This window comes from Solea senegalensis, linkage group LG1 (genome assembly GCF_019176455.1).
Source record: "Solea senegalensis isolate Sse05_10M linkage group LG1, IFAPA_SoseM_1, whole genome shotgun sequence".
In the NCBI taxonomy this organism is placed as follows: Eukaryota; Metazoa; Chordata; class Actinopteri; order Pleuronectiformes; family Soleidae; genus Solea; species Solea senegalensis.
Window position 1 is genome coordinate 20,506,541 of NC_058021.1, and position 17,992 is coordinate 20,524,532.

The 17,992-nt window shown below is 40.1% G+C and overlaps 2 protein-coding genes and 1 long non-coding RNA gene across 5 annotated transcripts; 1 reads left to right on the top strand and 2 right to left on the bottom strand.

Annotated features, from left to right (window-relative positions):
• Nucleotides 1-835: 835 nt before the first annotated feature.
• crfb16 (cytokine receptor family member B16) lies at nt 836-11,742 on the top strand. 3 transcript variants are annotated; one of them, XM_044026904.1, is made up of 8 exons: nt 836-1,369; nt 2,612-2,744; nt 3,396-3,586; nt 4,736-4,860; nt 4,988-5,141; nt 5,443-5,582; nt 9,814-9,904; nt 11,337-11,522. In XM_044026904.1, the coding sequence occupies exons 1-8, from the start codon at nt 1,306-1,308 to the stop codon at nt 11,381-11,383; spliced, it is 945 nt and encodes a 314-aa protein (XP_043882839.1). In that variant the 5' UTR covers nt 836-1,305; the 3' UTR covers nt 11,384-11,522. The 3 variants fall into 3 exon arrangements, with proteins under 3 accessions (XP_043882839.1, XP_043882833.1, XP_043882848.1); XM_044026898.1 differs by lacking the exon at nt 9,814-9,904 and having other exon boundaries at nt 11,337-11,742; XM_044026913.1 differs by lacking the exons at nt 5,443-5,582; nt 9,814-9,904.
• LOC122770089 lies at nt 5,516-9,815 on the bottom strand. Its single transcript, XR_006360495.1, has 3 exons — nt 8,740-9,815; nt 8,468-8,586; nt 5,516-5,579 (listed from the first exon to the last, which is right to left on the bottom strand). It is a non-coding gene; the product is annotated as an uncharacterized LOC122770089 (long non-coding RNA).
• Nucleotides 11,743-12,222: 480 nt separating the features above from the next.
• LOC122769781 lies at nt 12,223-17,075 on the bottom strand. Its single transcript, XM_044026618.1, has 3 exons — nt 17,056-17,075; nt 16,084-16,122; nt 12,223-14,764 (listed from the first exon to the last, which is right to left on the bottom strand). The coding sequence occupies exon 3, from the start codon at nt 14,621-14,623 to the stop codon at nt 12,635-12,637; it is 1,989 nt and encodes a 662-aa protein (XP_043882553.1). The 5' UTR covers nt 14,624-14,764; nt 16,084-16,122; nt 17,056-17,075; the 3' UTR covers nt 12,223-12,634.
• Nucleotides 17,076-17,992: the final 917 nt, after the last annotated feature.

Genomic DNA, 17,992 nt, shown 5'->3' on the forward strand with positions numbered 1-17,992 from the left:
AACTGAAAGAAGTAAAAAAAATCCAGAAAATACATATTGATGTACACAAAGTGAAATAAACCCCTGCAGGAAAATAAATGAGGTGTTTGCCCGAGAGCCGGCCTCAAACACAAACGCACGCTTCAAAAAGACTCAGCTGATAAAATCTACACCGGACTAAAAGAGAAAGTGAATTCACTAACATGAGTGTGTTTGGAGACGAGTATAATCACCATCAGAGTCTCACAATAAGACTTTTTATCCACTTTTAAAGGCGTCATCAGAAATTTATTTACACACAAATCCAGAATCATTCTCCACGCAGACTCTGGTAAACACTGCTTTAGTTTTAGCAACAAGAACTGACAAAACTCCGTCCACATGAACCCAAACCTCATCTGCTGACAGGCGCCTCAACTCGATCTTGTTAGCGATGACATCATCTCTGGTACATGAAGGCCACCGTAGCTCAGTGATGGGGAGGTTTGTCGCAATTCACAGGCTCACCATTAGATGTCACTAAAAACACATACTTGACCTTTGAGTTCACAATGTCTTTAAGAACATTTTCACGTCCAACAGGAAACAGAAGTTTGTAAACCACTCACTCTCTCACACCAAAGTCCAGAGAGAAAATCAGTGATTTTAGCTGCGGGGACACAGGAGCTGCTGGTCCTCTGCTGCCTCCATCACTAAGTTCAAATGTCTTATTTTGTCACTTCAGTGATTGAAATCCTTTGTTCAGATTGACCTCAGTGACGTAAAGTGACCACACGAGGCATCAGAGGACCAGCAGCTAAAATCACTGGTTTTCTCTCTGGACTTTGGTGTGGGAGAGTGAGTGGTTTACAAACTTCAGTTTCCTGTCTAACAGTGAGATAAAGACGTGATCATGTGACATAAAGTGTGATCGTAGAAAGTTAATCTGAAGTACAGACTTCATTACACACGTCTCCTCTGTCAGAGATGTTCTCACTAAGTCTGTTTTTCACTCTCCACTCTCGTCAGGTGTGATGAGTTTGAGGTTGTTGTAATTTAGAGTTGACAGGTGACGCCCGAAGTTTGTGACAACGAGTCAGACCGGCTGTACAGCCTGAGCACACACACACACACACACACACACAGTGACTCTCAGCGTCAGAACACATGTAGATCTTCAGCTGAGAGTCAAGTCCAGGTTTTAAAGGATCCAGACTTGTGCAGTGAGTGAAGACCAGCAGACGTGTTTTCAGGATTCAGATCAAACCCTGGACCTGCTCCTGCGCAGCAGACCGGCTGGGTTTTAGACATGATGGAGCGGATCTTCACCCAGGTCTAGTCCTGGTAATGACCCTGATGTGGACTAAGAGTCTGGTGATGATCATCATCATGATCCTGCTGCTCGACTGTGGTGAGTTCACACTCACACATTCACGCACTCATTCACTCACACACTCACACACTCACACACTCACACACTCACACTCACACACACGCTCTCACCACACCTCACTCTCACACTCACACTCACTCATTCACACACACACTCACTCACTCACTCACATACTCTCTCACTCACACACACACACTCATTCATTCACACACTCACTCACCACACACACACACACACACACACACACTCACGCACTCATTCACTCACACACTCACACACTCACACGCACCACACTCACCTCTCACACTCACTCATTCACACACACACTCACTCACTCACTCACATACTCTCTCACACACACACACACCTCATTCATTCACACACTCACTCACACACACACACACACACACACACACACACGCACTCACTCACTCACTCACACTCACATACTCACTCACACTGTGGGGCGGGCCCCCCTTGTGGGGCGTGGAGACTTCCCAGGTGGTGCGCGAGTTCTGCTAACTGAAGTTTAGCGGGCGGAACTTTTGGTCTCGATGTGACCCAGACTCATTTAAGTGACGTACCACAACAAAATCTACACTGGTGACAAGATTTGGATAATAGAGAGGTTTCTGGCAGGGGCAAAAAGAAAAGTGTGCAATGTTTCGTAAACTAACAACAAGCCAACGTTAGCCGAACGGAACAATGAGTCACCACGACCAAAACCCAAGACAAGAAAATGCCACCAAAGACCAAATGTGTGTTGTGTCTCAAAACATTGGCAGAGGACAGCATTTGTATTGCTAAAACAAAAAAATGTTATTTGCACAGCAAATGATTGATATTGGTAAAGTATTCTTTGTTATCCAAATGTATTTATTGTTTATAAAATGACACTATTATAGTTATAATGGCACATTTCCTATTTTTATTTGAAAATTGCTTTCTCATGAAGCAATATTGAGGTTATTTGTATTACTAAAGCAAAAATGTTATTTGCACAACAAATTATTGAAAGAAAAGTGAAACGTTTCTTCTAATATTGATTCAATAATATTATAGTTGACACATTGTTACAATTTCGTGAGATCGGGGCCCTGAGAATTTTTTTCTTCAAAGGGGGCCCAACAAAAAAAGTTTGAGAACCACTGCACTAAAGTGTGTTTCTGTGGAGACCAGCAGTAGGCGGAGCATCATGTCATGTCCAGGTCACATTTTCAGTTGTTTTCAGTTAAAACCGTCAGTTCCTCTGTTCACCAGCTGGGGTCAGGACGCTGCTGCCTCCTCCCGCCTCAGTCTCTGTGGAGTCTGTTGACATGAGACACATCCTGAGGTGGCGCCCCCTTCAGGTTTCATGCAAAACTTCAGCTCTGTACTCTGTGCAGTTCCAGGGGTGAGTCACACACACACACACACACACACAGTCATTCATCAAATATGAAGTAATGACTGTGATGAATGAGTGAAGTCGTTCCACAGGTGTTTAATGATGATGATTATGATGATGGGCAGGTGTGTCTGTTCTGCACCTGTCAATCACTGCTGTAAATAAACATCATAGGAAGTCACTGTGTTTACTTTCAATTTGTTTTGTTTGAGTTATTTACAAGAAAGATTTAATCAATTTCTACACGACTATTATTCATTCAATCAGTCACAAAATCCTGTTCAGCTTCTTAATCTGAGAAAATGTGAATATTTTCTACTTTCTGTCATTTTTCAGCTTCTTAAATGTGAATATTTTCTACTTTCTGTTATTTTTCAGCTTCTTAAATGTGAATATTTTCTACTTGTTTTATGGATCATCATCATTTCCACGGCTGAGCAACATTTTTCGACATCTTCTGGACAAAAAATGTATTAAATGAATTGAGGAAATGATCAAAGAATTAAATAGTTGTTACTGGCAGTGATCCCTATATGGTGACACAGACTTTGGCGCCACCTACTGCTTATCTCAGTAAATTAACTCCCAATAGTGTCTTTATTGCAGCTGATGGAGTTTGTATGTATGTGTGTGTGTGCGTGCGTCTGTGCGTGTCAGGGAGTTTGAGTTGACAGTTCTTAACGACAGTTGGGTCGACGCCGCCGAGTGTCAGCTGATCCCTCGCAGTCACTGCGACCTGACCCTGGACCTGGGCTCTGACTCCGACTACAGCGTCCGCGTCAGAGCGAAGTGTGGGTCACAGTTGTCCACATGGGCGGTGCTCTCTCCACCGTTCAACCGCAAAAACAGTAAGTGATCTGTGTTCTGAACTCTATCCAATCAGGAGACAACAAACCTAGCAATAACTGCTCAAATGAAAGAGTGTATTTTATTTTGTAGGAATGACTACTAAAATGACAGATAACATAAATAAGAGTATTTTATTTTGTAGGAATAACTACTAACATGACAGATAACATAAAAAAGTGTATTGTATTTAGTAGGAATAACTACTAAAATGACAGATAACATAAATAAGAGTATTTTATTTTGTAGGAATAACTCCTAAAATGACAGATAACATAAAAAAAGTGTATTTTATTTAGTAGGAATAACTACTAACATGACAGATAACATAAAAAAGTGTATTTTATTTTGTAGGAATAACTACTAGCATGAAAGATAAAATAAAATAGTGTATTTTATTTAGTAGGAATAACTCCTAAAATGACAGATAACATAAATAAGAGTATTTTATTTAGTAGGAATAACTACTAAAATGACAGATAGCATAAATAAGAGTATTTTATTTTGTAGGAATAACTCCTAAAATGACAGATAACATAAAAAAGTGTATTTTATTTAGTAGGAATAACTACTAACATGACAGATAACATAAAAAAGTGTATTTTATTTTGTGGGAATAACTACTAGCATGAAAGATAAAATAAAGAAGTGTATTTTATTTAGTAGGAATAACTAATAAAATTACAGATAACATAAAAAAGTGTATTTTATTTTGTAGGAATAACTACTAAAACGATATAACATAAAGAAGTGTGTTTTATTTTGTAGGAATAACTACTAACATGAAAGGTAAAATAAAAAAGTGTATTTTACTTAGTAGGAATAACTATTAACATGAAAGTTAAAATAAAAAATGTATTTATTTTGTAGGAATAACTCCTAAAATGAAAGATAAAATAAAAAAGTGTATTTTATTTTGTAAGAATAACTACTAAAATGACAGATAACACAAAAATGTGTATTTTGTAGGAACAACTCCAACTTGCTAAAATGGTACTTGCTAAAATGACAGATAACATAAAAGCATGTATTTTATTTTGTAGGAATAACTTCTAAAATGAAGAATAACATAAAAACATGCATTTTATTTTGTAGGAATAACTACTCAAATAACATTAAAGTGTTAAAGGACAAACCTTTTTGTCCTCCAGGTGTCCTGACAGTGCCGGACATGAAGGTGTCTGCCGTGGGCGACACCCTTCAGGTTTCTTTTGACAAAGTCCCTCCCTCTGCCATCATCAGGGTGACAGTGTGGAGGTCAGGCAACGAGCTGAAGGTCAGAGTTCACTTCCTGTTTTTGCTCTTTTGTTCTTATCTGTCACATCTTCCTTCCTTCCTTTTTTCCTTTTTGTAACTGCATTCATATAAACAATCGGACTTCAGAAGTCTCTCACTCTCTCCAGGCTGACGTTTACTCAGTAGCAGCTGGGCAGGCGGGACTGAACATCGCTGCCTTGCAGGAAGGAGTGAAGTACTGCGTGCGAGCGCGGCTCATCCTGGAGAATCAGTTCCAGAGCAACAGCACTGACACTCACTGTGACATCATCCCAGGTTCAGGTTAGCATCAACGATTTCTAAAATGACCTTCACTGACTGTCACTGACCTTCACCGACCTTCACTGACTGTCACTGACCGTCACTGACCGACCACCTTCACTGACCGCCACTGACCGCCACCGACCTTCACTGACCTTCACTGACCGTCACTGACCTTCACTGACCTTCATTGACCTTCACTGATTGTCACTGACCATCACCGACCGTCACCGACCTTCACGACCTTCACCGAACTTCACTGACCTTTACCAACCGTCACTGACTGTCACCAACCTTCACTGATCTGCATTGACCTTCACAGGTCCTGCGTGGAGAATAGTGACCACAGTGACAGTGACCATAGTCCTCATGTCCGTCCTCTTGTCCGCCGTCTTGTCCGTCGTCGTCCACTGTGACTTCTGTCAAACTTATTTCCAGAAAGATCCACATCCGCCGTCACTGGTGAGGAACAAACACACGTTTCAGTTTGACTAAAATAAGAACGTAGTTGACAAACTTTATATATATTTGAAATGAACAATAAATCAGTTCTGTATAAACACATATTTAATACATGTCCAGTCCACACAGTACTAACAGATCTCCCATGTAAATGTTTCACATGATCAAACAAATGTAAATATTAGACAAAGATGCAGTTTTTAAGTGATGATTTTATTTATTAAGTGAAAATAAACGATCCAAACCTGCATGACCAACAACAACATTCAGACGTGGACTTGCTGGTGTGTTTTGGATCATTGTCCTGCTGCAGAACACTACCACCACCATGTTTGACTATTCTTATGAAATGTTACTTTTACACCAGATGTAACGGGCGCTCACCTTCCAAAAGTTCAACTTTTGTTTGGTTAAAAGACTTCATTTCTGCCTCCGTTTCTGTCGGCCGAGAGGGGCAAATGCAAATGTTTTGAGACTTGCTGCCGTTTTGATACTTGATTGTGTTTTAGGTCTTGCCGGCGTTTTGGGTCTTGCCTGCGTTTTGAGACTTGCTGGTGTTTTAGGTCTTGCCGGCGTTTTAGGTCTTGCCGGCGTTTTGGGTCTTGCCGGTGTTTTGAGACTTGCTGGTGTTTTAGGTCTTGCATCCTTTGATCACTCTCATTCATCCTCCGAACACAGTGTACCGGTGAGTAAACCTTCAATGCCTCCTAGGGCTGGCACTGATTCTGCGTCAAAAGAAAATGACACACGTGGAATCATTAAGGATAGACCCGTACTGTAAAAAACGTCATGTCTTGCTGGTGTTTTAGGTCTTGCCGGTGTTTTAGGTCTTGCCGGCGTTTTGAGACTTTCTGGTGTTTTAGGTCTTGTTTTAGGTCAGACTTGTGTTTTAGGTCTTGCGTTTTGAGCCGTTTTAGGTCTTGCCGTGTCTTGGTGTTTAGGTCTTGCAGCGTTTTGAGACTTTTTTTCGGTGTTTTAGGTCTTGGCGTTTTGGGTCTTGCAGACTTGCGGTGTTTTAGGTCTTTTTTGCTTGTTTAGGTCTTACCCGGCGTTTTGGGGTGTTTAGGTCTTGCTTTTGGGTCTTGCTGGTGTTTTAGGTCTTGCCGGCGTTTTGGGTCTTGCCGGCGTTTTGAGACTTGCTGGTGTTTTAGGTCTTGCATCCTTTGATCACTCTCATTCATCCTCCGAACACAGTGTACCGGTGAGTAAACCTTCAATGCCTCCTAGGGCTGGCACTGATTCTGCGTCAAAAGAAAATGACACACGTGGAATCGTTAAGGATAGACCCGTACTGTAAAAAACGTGGACATACGATAAACACCTGTTTCGCATAAATTTGCATTCTATTTACCTTGATTCGGGGCTGGTTAAGGGGAATGTCGGTGTTGGAGTTACTTCTCAACCTCCCATTAAAGGCATGCATTTCATATTAGGAAATGGCTGGCGGTAAAGTACTCTTGAATCCCTTAGTCACTCCGGTTCCTCTCACTGTCTGGCCAGATAAGCTAAGTCCAAGATATGAGTCTGACACGATAGGAGAAGTAGAGTTGGGAGCTTCATGGTCGACCTTGATTCACAGCAGTCACCCCCAGCTCCACTGTCTCCAAGCGCGTGTCCTGATCAGGAAAAATCAAAGATATGTACTGTATGTCACGTCAACAGCTTATTACTGAGCAGAAGAACGACCAGTGTTTAATACCGCTTTTTGATACTTTAATGGACACTGAAGAAATTATTTAAATGACGGTGTGCTTGTGCGTAAATGGACACCACCGTACACGTCCGCTAGTGACGACTGGAGTGTTGTTGAGCAGGTTGTTATCCCTGCCACATGTCGATCGAATGTTCTGAAATTGGCTCATGATAATCCACTTGCTGGCCACTTGGGTATAAATAAAACGTACAATAGTTTCCTGCGTTGTTTCTTCTGGCCAGGGTTAAAGCGTGACGTTAGACATCATTGTAACACGTGCCAAACCGAACCAACTCATACCTCCATATCCGCTTTATCCACTTCCAGTGGTGGGTGAGCCCTTTCAGCGTGTCTTGATAGATTGTGTGGGTCCATTTCCTCGCACTAAGGCCGGGAATAAATTCCTCTTGACCATCATGTGCGCTGTGACTCGGTTTTACCCTTACGTAAATTCACAGCCTGTAGTCAAAGCATTGCTGAAGTTCCTCTCTCTGTTTGGTCTACCTAAGGAAATAAAGACAGAATGTGCAGCCAGCAGCTCCCTTCTCGTCCTCCCCTGTAGATGATTGAGATCCGCTGTAAACTAAGTTTTATTTTGTTGGAGGTTACCGGCAGTCCTGTTTTCGGGGTTTGATTTCAAAGCATCTGTTTTTCTTTTAGGGATGTGCTGGGTCCTACGGCCCATTGCTGGGTTGGCCCAGACACTACCTGCTTGTTATTATTTTTGCCGGGACCTCCTTCGTTACCTATTTTTGTCTCAGTGACAACCTTTGTTAAATAAATTTACATTTTTTGGTGAGACTTCGTTGTGGCGTCCCTTGTGTTCGGTCTCCTGCGAGCCATGCTTCCTCTTTAAAAGGAGGCCGTAATATATTGTAGTGACATTATCAGCAGACACTACATAGAAGTCCACACATCTCGCAGCATCTCCTCTCGTGCATACTACAAAGGAGAGTTATATTCCTTGATAGCAGTTAACGAATAAAGCATGTAACTATGAACTCAAGGACTAAAATTGACAGCTATAACAATCAATCAATCAGTCTTTATTCATTATAGTGTCATGACTAGTGGTGGGACGAGACTAACAGGAAGAACCCTCATGCTACCCTTTCTGTTTTTAGTCTGTGACTTTGTAAATGAAAAACAAATTTAGTATGATTTCATAAAATATTAAAGATGATAAACTCACCATACTAGAGGAGACTCAACAGCCAAACATTGGTGCAGTGGAGGCAGAGAGAGAGCCAGTCCTCAAACATGGACGGAGGGGGAACAACTCCTCAAGCTCTCACATGTCAAGTGGTCAACCTGAGAGGGACATGGATACATTATCAATTCTGAAAAATAAAGAAAACCTTTTCCTGTGTCCTGCACCTAGAGTTGAAAACTTTTTGGATGTGCGTTTCTTATAATTATGAAGTATGAATTTATATAGCATTAAAAAATACATGATAAACTTACCAAATTCTAACAGTGGTCCCAAATGAGAGAACAAGTCCACATATAGAACAGAGGGAGAACTACTCCTCAAATATATCAGAACAACCTGTAATGGAAAATAATTGATAATTTAGTGGACATGATCACACCATTAAGGATCAACACAGAAGCACAATAAAACTTCTAAAAGCATCATTAAAATGACAAATAATGAATTACTACATCCATTTTGTGTGATGTGTGATAATAACAATAATATTAAATATTTCTCGCCTTATCAGTGGAGCAGCTTTTTAAGCAGCTCACTCTTCTCTTCTCACAGAGTCAGAGTCCAAGGCCATGACAACGTCTTTCTCTGTGGCCATCAACATAAATGCCTCCAATTTATCAGATGAGCGGGTGCTTCTGAGTCTGTTTTTAAGAAACTTCAAAATTGAAACTGTGCGCTCACAAGCCACTTGCGCGAAGGATAATGTAAGCAGGTATTTCTAAGCAAGGCCTAGGACAGGGTATGCATCTGTCAGCATGTTGAAACGGTGAAGTATCTGGTAGCAGCACATAGGGCATTATTTGCAGGAGTAACAGCTTATGGGAGTTATCTCAACCTCTGTGTTGTCCTCCTCACCACCTGATCCATCTTATACGCTTCTTGCCTTGTACTCTGCCAATGGGGATGCCTTCAGCCTGTTCCACTGGAGTGCAAAGCTTTTCAACTCAGCCTGCATATTTTCCTTGGTTGCCCTGCTGTCAAATCCTTGCAAGCCCTTGCTTAAGTCTTGAAGGGCAGACTGGTGCAGAGCTGAGGGAAGTTTCTGGGATCCAGACATTCCAAGTCAGCATATAGATTGCTGTGTGTTAAAAAACGCCTATGAATGCCTTCAATTGCTGGGTCCATGATCCGGTTATGCACATTCACCTCATCGGATTTTTCTGCATCATCCAGGGTCTCATCCTGAGCCATCTCTCCAGGCAAAACGTTCTTCTTCCTCCTCCTCTTTTGTGGCAGTGTGGCCTCCACTTCAATGTCCGTGTCATCTCTCTCTTGGATTTCTGTGTTTGTCCAGTTATCAAATGTGTCTGCTGCTTTCTTTACAGATTCAAAATCTCTTCCCAAGCTTTTCAGCGTATCCTGTGTCGATGCCACCATTCGGTGAGCAGAGAGGATGTCCAATCCTGCCATCTGAAGGTATTTAGACAATGGAGAAGTATGTTCAAATATGTGCAGGAAGATTTGTCTCATACTTGAGCAATGACTCTGTATATCCTCTGGCCATGACACGGATACATGGTTTCACTGTTGCCTGTTTCTGTGTAACTGATAATGTCAACAGCACATCAACGTACAGACCATCTTCCGGCTTTCCAAAGGAGCCAAACACCTTCTTCAGGGCCTCATGCTTGGCCCACCAGCATGTCTCGCCAATAGGAGCAAGACTCTCTTCCCACACATTCATCCATTGATATGACTAGCATATCAATGGTGCATAGCACCATACATGCACCTGGTTTGGAGATTGTACAGACAACAGTGAGGAGAATCCTTTGTATTGGCCTTGCATGTTTGATGCCCCATCAGTCGCATTTCCAATCCACATGGTCTTGCTGAGGCCCATTTTGTCCAGAACTTCTGACAGCATGTCCACAGTGGATGAACTGCACTTCTTCTCATGAACAACATGAGTGACATACCTCATAATTATAATAGTTAGTATAGTATAGTATAGTTACAAGGGATCCTCTGCCTCTTGTGCCACCAGACAAATGCAACTTTTTGCTGTTCTCAATGCAGCTGTCCAGGTGCTCTTTTAAACAGAAATCATACTTCCCCAGTAAAAATATGAGTTCTAAGAAATTATCATGATCAAATGTGTGGTCTTCCAGCATATATGCTGCCTCATTTTGTGACCTCCTGTATGCATGCCCCCTCTTCCCAAGAACCTTGATGACATCTATGATGCACTCCAAAACCTGCCGTCTCTTTCTGACCTGCTCTCTGTGCGACGACATCTGACTGCCACCAAACACACTGCTGATATCAGCAGAGATTTCAAGAGTTAAACTTCAGCACAGTTTCTGTGTGTGCTGCTTCTCTCATGCTCCACATTCCACTGATATACAGACTGCTATCAGTTCTCTTACCGAATGCCATGCAGATGAAACAATACAGCATATGACGCTCTGGACAGTACGTCAGCCACTTTCTACTGGTGCCGTCTCTGCTACAGAACACTTTCTGCACCACTGGATTACTACTTCTTTGCTGAGGATGGTAATTTAAAAATGACTTGAGATTTTTCTGATCAGGTTATGAAAAAAAATCAGTTATTTGACTGGCACACTGGCTTGTTGTCAATAAATAAATAAATAAATAATCAGAAGCTTCCAAAGACATGACATCTTCATTTGGGCTTTCCCAAATCTGATTTCATGTCAGACAGTGAGAAAAAAAGCATGTGTCTTTTTATATAGTGTATGTAAACTTCTGGTTTCAACTGTGTATATGTATATATATATATATGTATATATATATATATATATATATATACACACATATATGATACATATACATATAATAAATGTGAACACTGAAGTATGTAAAGATAAAATTTGTTTTACAGCCATCAGTTTGGGATCTTCAAAATGCAACTGTGTGTCACGAGCCTGAAGTTTATGATCTGATCGACGCGATGATCGACTCAGAGCAGCAGACATTAAAGAGTGATGAAGATGAAGAAGACGAAGATGTGTTTGTGTCACATGTGGATAAACAAGGTGTCAAACTTCCTTCCTCTGTGGACGTGGTGGACGGTTATTGTTCTCAGCTGCATGAGTCCACTGCTGCCAAACAAAGCATTTTATATTTTTATGTTTAATACCGTTTTAAACATAATTATTTGTTCTGTAACTGATGTTTGTTTTCTTCCTCGCTTGAGCTGCACATCATCACAATTATGTTTATTAATTATTTTTATTAATTATGTTTCTGACGTATTCAAGAATTCAATAAAAGAATAATAAATAAAAGTGGATGGAACGTCTCTATTTCTCTGTTTAGTTATTCATATATATGTATATATATATATATATATATATATATATATATATATATATATATATATATATATATATATATATATATAGATAGATAGATAGATAGATAGATAGATAGATAGATAGATAGATATTTAAATGTGGTCCGGTATCTTTACATTTATAAGGCCATAACCTTCTACTGAACAACACAGAAATGAATCATTGAAGTCATAAATATAGGAACACAAGTCAATGACACAGTAATATTTAGAAATATAAAAATTACAAGTGATGATTTTATTTATTTGTAGATTAGGACCTAATATAGAACACAATACAACACAACACAATTTCTACATAATATGTAGAAATGCAGAATCTATATATATACTGCATGTATATATATATATGTATATGTATATATATATATGTATATATATATATATATATATATATATATATATATATATATACATATATACATATATGTATATATATTCATTGTAATGATCATTTGGCGACCTCTTGTGGTCTTTTAGGGTTTTTGTTTTGTTATGTTTACACACAGGCAAAGGCAGTGGTTACATTTGCATATTGATATATTTCAGAAGTCATTTACAGAACTAAAAGCTGTGGACTTAATCAAAAACCGAAAAATAAATGCAGTGACATTAAAGTGAAACAGCTCTGTGGCTACTGAAGCTAATGTAGCTACTGTAGCTTCAGTAGCTACATTAGCTTCAGTACCTACAGTAATGTAGCTACTGTTGCTACTGTAGCTTCAGTGCTGTGTGTCTTAGAGCTTTTTTTCTTTGGGGGAACAAGAAGTGCACGTTTGACACAGATCCATAAATGTCCATATTCCTTCTGTGTGTCAGCCATTTTACTTTGGGTCTTCATCAGAGTCTGCCTCATCTGAGTCTATCATACAAACGTTCTTGCCGTCTTCATTTTCACTTTCATTACCAGTAACAGTAAAATGTTCCTCATCCTCATCCTGGTCTAGATCTAAATCAAGATCAGACTCGTCTAGTTCGGCATCAGACTCTGCCTCCTCTGGATCTGGTTCGGCATCAGACTCACTTTGGTTGACACTGTTGTCTGGTTGGTTTGGATTAAAACAGTCCAGATCGGTAGGTGAACTTTGAAGGAGTTCCTCTCCTCGGTCCACTTTAGCCATGTACTCTGCTTTTTCTCTCATGCCGATCAGATACTGGACTCGTTGTTTCCAGCCGGTCTTGGCTTCAGACTTTTCTCCCTCGATGAGCATGTCGATGTACTCTGGTGTGGACAGAGGATTTGGCTTCAGCGCAATCTCTTTTAGTCGGTTCAGACACCCAGCGGACTTTTCCATGAGTCTGACCACCTCAACCTGCACCATATCGTACTCCGCTCTCAGCCGATCGATCAGGGCCTGAACAGGAGATTTCGCCTGCGTGGCTTGGAGGTATTTCTCTTCCAGCTCTTTCACTGTTTTGCTCTCCACGACTTCCTTGTACTCCCATTTGTACTTTTGATTATAATGGACATTCCAGATACATTTACTTGGACACTGATTACAGTAACCATTTGGCCCCATTGCCCAACAATGTATTTTATCGGGATCGTTTGCGTAGACGCAATTATCGTGACAGGTGAAGTGACACTGCTGACAGTTGGTGAGGTAAATTCCACTTCCTGAAATATCAACCTGAAACGGCTTTGTGACTCTGACCGTGATCACAAAATCCTTGTTCCTGCTGATCTCGGCCTCGTGCTCTTTGAGTTGCTGAGCCGTTTCCTTTATCTCCTCGAGCTTGGCTAACCCGATCTTCACCTGCTGCTGCAAACTGTCGACTGAAATCTCCAGCTGCTGTCTTTCTCTGAGGACGTCCCTTGTCATCGTCAAGCTTTTCGTATCAATCACATTCAAGGCAACAAAAAACCTCTTCATGCTTCTCATGCCCATGTTCCAGAACATCTTATCAAAGTTTCCGTCTTGGTCGTCTGAATTCATGTTTTCTGCTTTGGACGATTTGTTGTCGGCAAATAGTGCCGAGTTATTGAATTTGAAGTGAACGGGCAGTCCTTCAGGTGTTGTCGGACAGGGGACGCCTGAGGCGTTGATCGCCTCCAGAACTGGTGGACGTTGTCCGTCTGCAAATGTCACCAGAACCCGGATGTTCTCTGCCACGTTTTTGCCAAAGATTGCAAGAACTGAATCAAAAACATATTTCTGCGTGGGTGTGAGTCGTGCTAACGCGGCCTGAGCTACGAAACACACAGCATCGATCTCACTGACTCCAAGGTTAGCGGAGAAGAGATTACGCAGCTGCTCGACAATCATCTTGTCTCTTATGATGCCTCTGGTGTCTCCGAAGCCTGGAGTGTCGACTATGGTCAGTGAGAAGTTGGTCTTAAAACCTTCCTGGTGGTTGAGTTTGTACACAGTGACCTCAGATGTCTGACTCACAGCTTGTGTTATCGCGTGACCTTCATCGACTAATTTAAACCGAAAATTATCTTCCCATTCTACGCCTAACAGGTAATTGATGAAGCCATTGATAAGTGTTGACTTGCCGGCACCAGTTGCTCCAAGAACCATGATGGTGCGATTGTGTTTGACAGACTCATTTCCAAAACGGAAACGTTTGCACCCGTCCACGTTGATGTCTTCCTTAGTCAGAGGGATTTTAAAAATGGGGAGGGGCCCAGTGTTGGGTTCCAGCAACGTGCTTTTTTGTCGTATGACATCGGCAAGCCGTAGAACGCTCTCTGACTCCGGTGGAATGTAAACAAATGGTTTGGAATCAGGGACACCTAAAGGTGGCGTTTGGTGTTCAGGATTTTTCGGTGCCGAAAAGAAAGACGAGATCTTCTTCAACAGATTCATTGTGGTGATGGTGAGTTTGTTTTATGTATGAGTAAAAACCAGTTTGTAGCAGAGGCACGTCGGTGGTGGAGAGGGTGAGTCTTTGTTACCAGGCGGACTCATCCATTCATCTGTTATTGTGCCGTGGTCTTCAGAGTGAATCTGTAAAACAAAGTCATGCACACATCTGTAGCAGCCATGAAAAATAAACGCTATAACATTCTTCAGGTTGAGTCATTATTGTTTAATGATGATGTCAAGAAGTCGTGTTGGATTCATTTGTGGACAACCAGAAAGTGAAATACACTTTTATTTTGAAAACTATGGGAGAGGGTTTTTTTTCATGGATAACCAAAAAACTGAGACTTTTATTTTGAAACCTATGGCACAGTTTTTATGGATAACCAGAAACTGAGACTTTTATTTTGAAAATTATGGCACAGGTTTTTTATGGATAACCAGAAACTTAGACTTTATTTTGAAAACTCTGAGACAGTTTTGTTTTTTTATGGATTACCAGAAACAGAGACTTTTATTTTAAAAACTGGGTGGTTTTTTTTTGTTTGTTTGGACAAACACTAACTGAGAAAATTGTAAGTTTTTCATAGATAACCAGAAACTGAGACTTTTATTTTGAAAATAGTACTTTATTTTGTGGATTGCCAGAAATGGAGACTTTTATTTTGAAAACTATGTTGTTTTATGGATTATCAGAAACACAAGTATGGGACAGGTGGTGTTTTTTTTTGGAAAACCAGAATCCGAGACTTTTATTTTGAAATCTGAGGCAGTCTTTTTGGACAAACACAAACTGAGACTTTTATTTTGAAAACTATGGCACAGTTTTTGTATGGATAACCATAAACTGAGACTTTTATTTTGAAAACTATGGCACAGTTTTTTTATGGATAACCGGAAACTGAGACCTTTTTTAATGAAAACGATGAGACAGGGGTTTTTTTTATTGGATAACCAGAAACTGAGACTTTTATTTTGAAAACTATGAGACAGTCTTTTTTAAATGGATAATCAGAAACTTACTTTTATTTTGAAAACAGTAAGGTGTTGGTTTTTTTTACGGATAACCGGAATCTGAGATTTTTATTTTGAAAAGGGTAAGGTTTTTTTTTAATGGATAACCAGGAGACTTTAATTTTGAAAATTGTACTTTATTTGATGGATTACCAGAAAAGGAGACTTTTATTTTAAAAACGACATTGTTTTATGGATTACCAGAAACAAAGACGTTTATTTTGAAAACTATGGGATGGTTTGATTTGTTTTGAAAATCAGAATCTGTGACTTTTATTTTGAAAATGGTAAGGTGTTTTGTTTTTTTAAATGGATAACTGAAATCTGAGACTTTTATTCTGAAAACAGTAAGTTTTTTTAATGGATAACTAGAAACTGAGACTTTTTTTTGAAAAGTTCAAATTATAAATGAAGTATGAGAATTTAAACGACAACAAATCTGCATTAACCTGTGTTCTTTGTGTTCAGGTCAAAGTTCAACTCCAGATCTGAAAAACAACAAAGATTCAGATTATGATCAACTCTCTCTCTGCATATATACATATGTGTGTATGCATATATACATGTGTGTATGCATATAAACATATATACATGTGTATGCATATTAGGGGTGTGACGAGATTCTATTTGTAACCTGTGGGGGCACATAGACATATATACATGTGTGTATGCATATATACATATTAGGGGTGTGACGAGATTCTATTTGTGACCTAGACGGATAGTAGAGATGCAGAAGGAGATACAGGAGGAAACGCTGGAGGAGGGAGAGTAGGAGAGACCAGAGGAGATGGAGGAGAAGAGGCTATACATATGTATATATATATATATATATATATATATATACACATATATATATATATATATACACACATATATATATATATATATATATATATATATATACATATGTATATATACATACATAAATACAGACAAAGGGAGGGGGTTCAAATTGATGAACATATACATATAAAGTTACATAGTTGTTTTTCGTGCCTACATTTTGGGTACCCGGCGGAAATGAGAAATGGCAGTAGAGTGACTGATAAGACACGGAGAATATGCAAGCATTGTATGAAAATAATGCCGTACACCGCGGCTAATACGAGCACGACGCAGACACCAGCACCACCACAGCTCCGTACTCAACAACTGCACCTGTGAAGAAGCCACTAAAAAGCCAGACGACGCTGACAAACGCATTCGGTATATATAATGTATATATATACAGTAGATAGATAATTAAAGCATATTTTGGTGGTGGAATATTAAATGCCCAAAATGTATACATAAATCATAACACCTTTAAAGAAATAATGTAATAATCCTTTAAACGGCTGTTAAGTAAAAAAAAGCAAAAAAAACATTTGTTTCCTCTGGAAGAAAAAAAACAACCGAAGAATCAAAGTGAAACTTACCAGATCTGTGTGTGTGTGTGTGGGGGATCAGAGTGAGAGAATGAGTGGTCGCTACTTTATACACACTCGCTGAGATGGGTGTGGCTTCAAGGAGGGGGCGGGATTAGGATAAACATGCTATCTGTGATGAAGAAACGCAGTAAAACTGAGTTACATATAAATAGATAAATGTCAGCACCTGTACATCATTATTATGTTTGAACTTTTCATATCTCACTGCACACACATTATTTTCTTTGTCCTGATTCTTATTTTATTTATGTTTTACCACAGTTTGTTATTTAATAAACTGGAGTGGCTCAGTGGTTAAGACCAGCAACCAGTGAGCGAGAGACATCATGGTCGCAAGTTCAACTCCACCCCAGGCTGATTGTACTCAATTGCATTGTAAGTCGCTTTGGATAAAAGTGTGGACAAGCAGAATTTATTTTGAAAACTCTACAGCTGATGATGTTAAAATTCTTGAAGTTTTGGGGGACCAAAAAAGAAACATGTGCATATGTTTTAAACAGACATAGACCGGAAGCTCCAATTAACGCTGCGTTTGTGTGTGTATCTGTGTCATTACCTCGTTTATGAAACCCTAAAGTTTCAGAACAACAATTCAGCCACTGCTGAGAAAATAGTGTTGTATTGTTTTCCTGGGTTCTGCGAAGCGGAAGGGCATTTCCGTTTGCTGATGTCGTCATCAGAAACCCTTACCACTCCTCTCACCACCGTAGCGCCTCCTGGTGCGGCACTAGTCCGGGCACATCCGGTTGCGTACATTCAACCGCAGAAGAAGAAGAACTACTCTGGTTGTAGCTGTTGAGATGCAGAGCATCCACCGTACCAGAGGGGGAGCTGTGTATCTGAGAGCTTCCAGGACAGTGGGAAAGCTCTCGTTGGCTGGCCAATCACAACACAGTCCACGTTCTGGGGGTGTGATTTTGGTCTG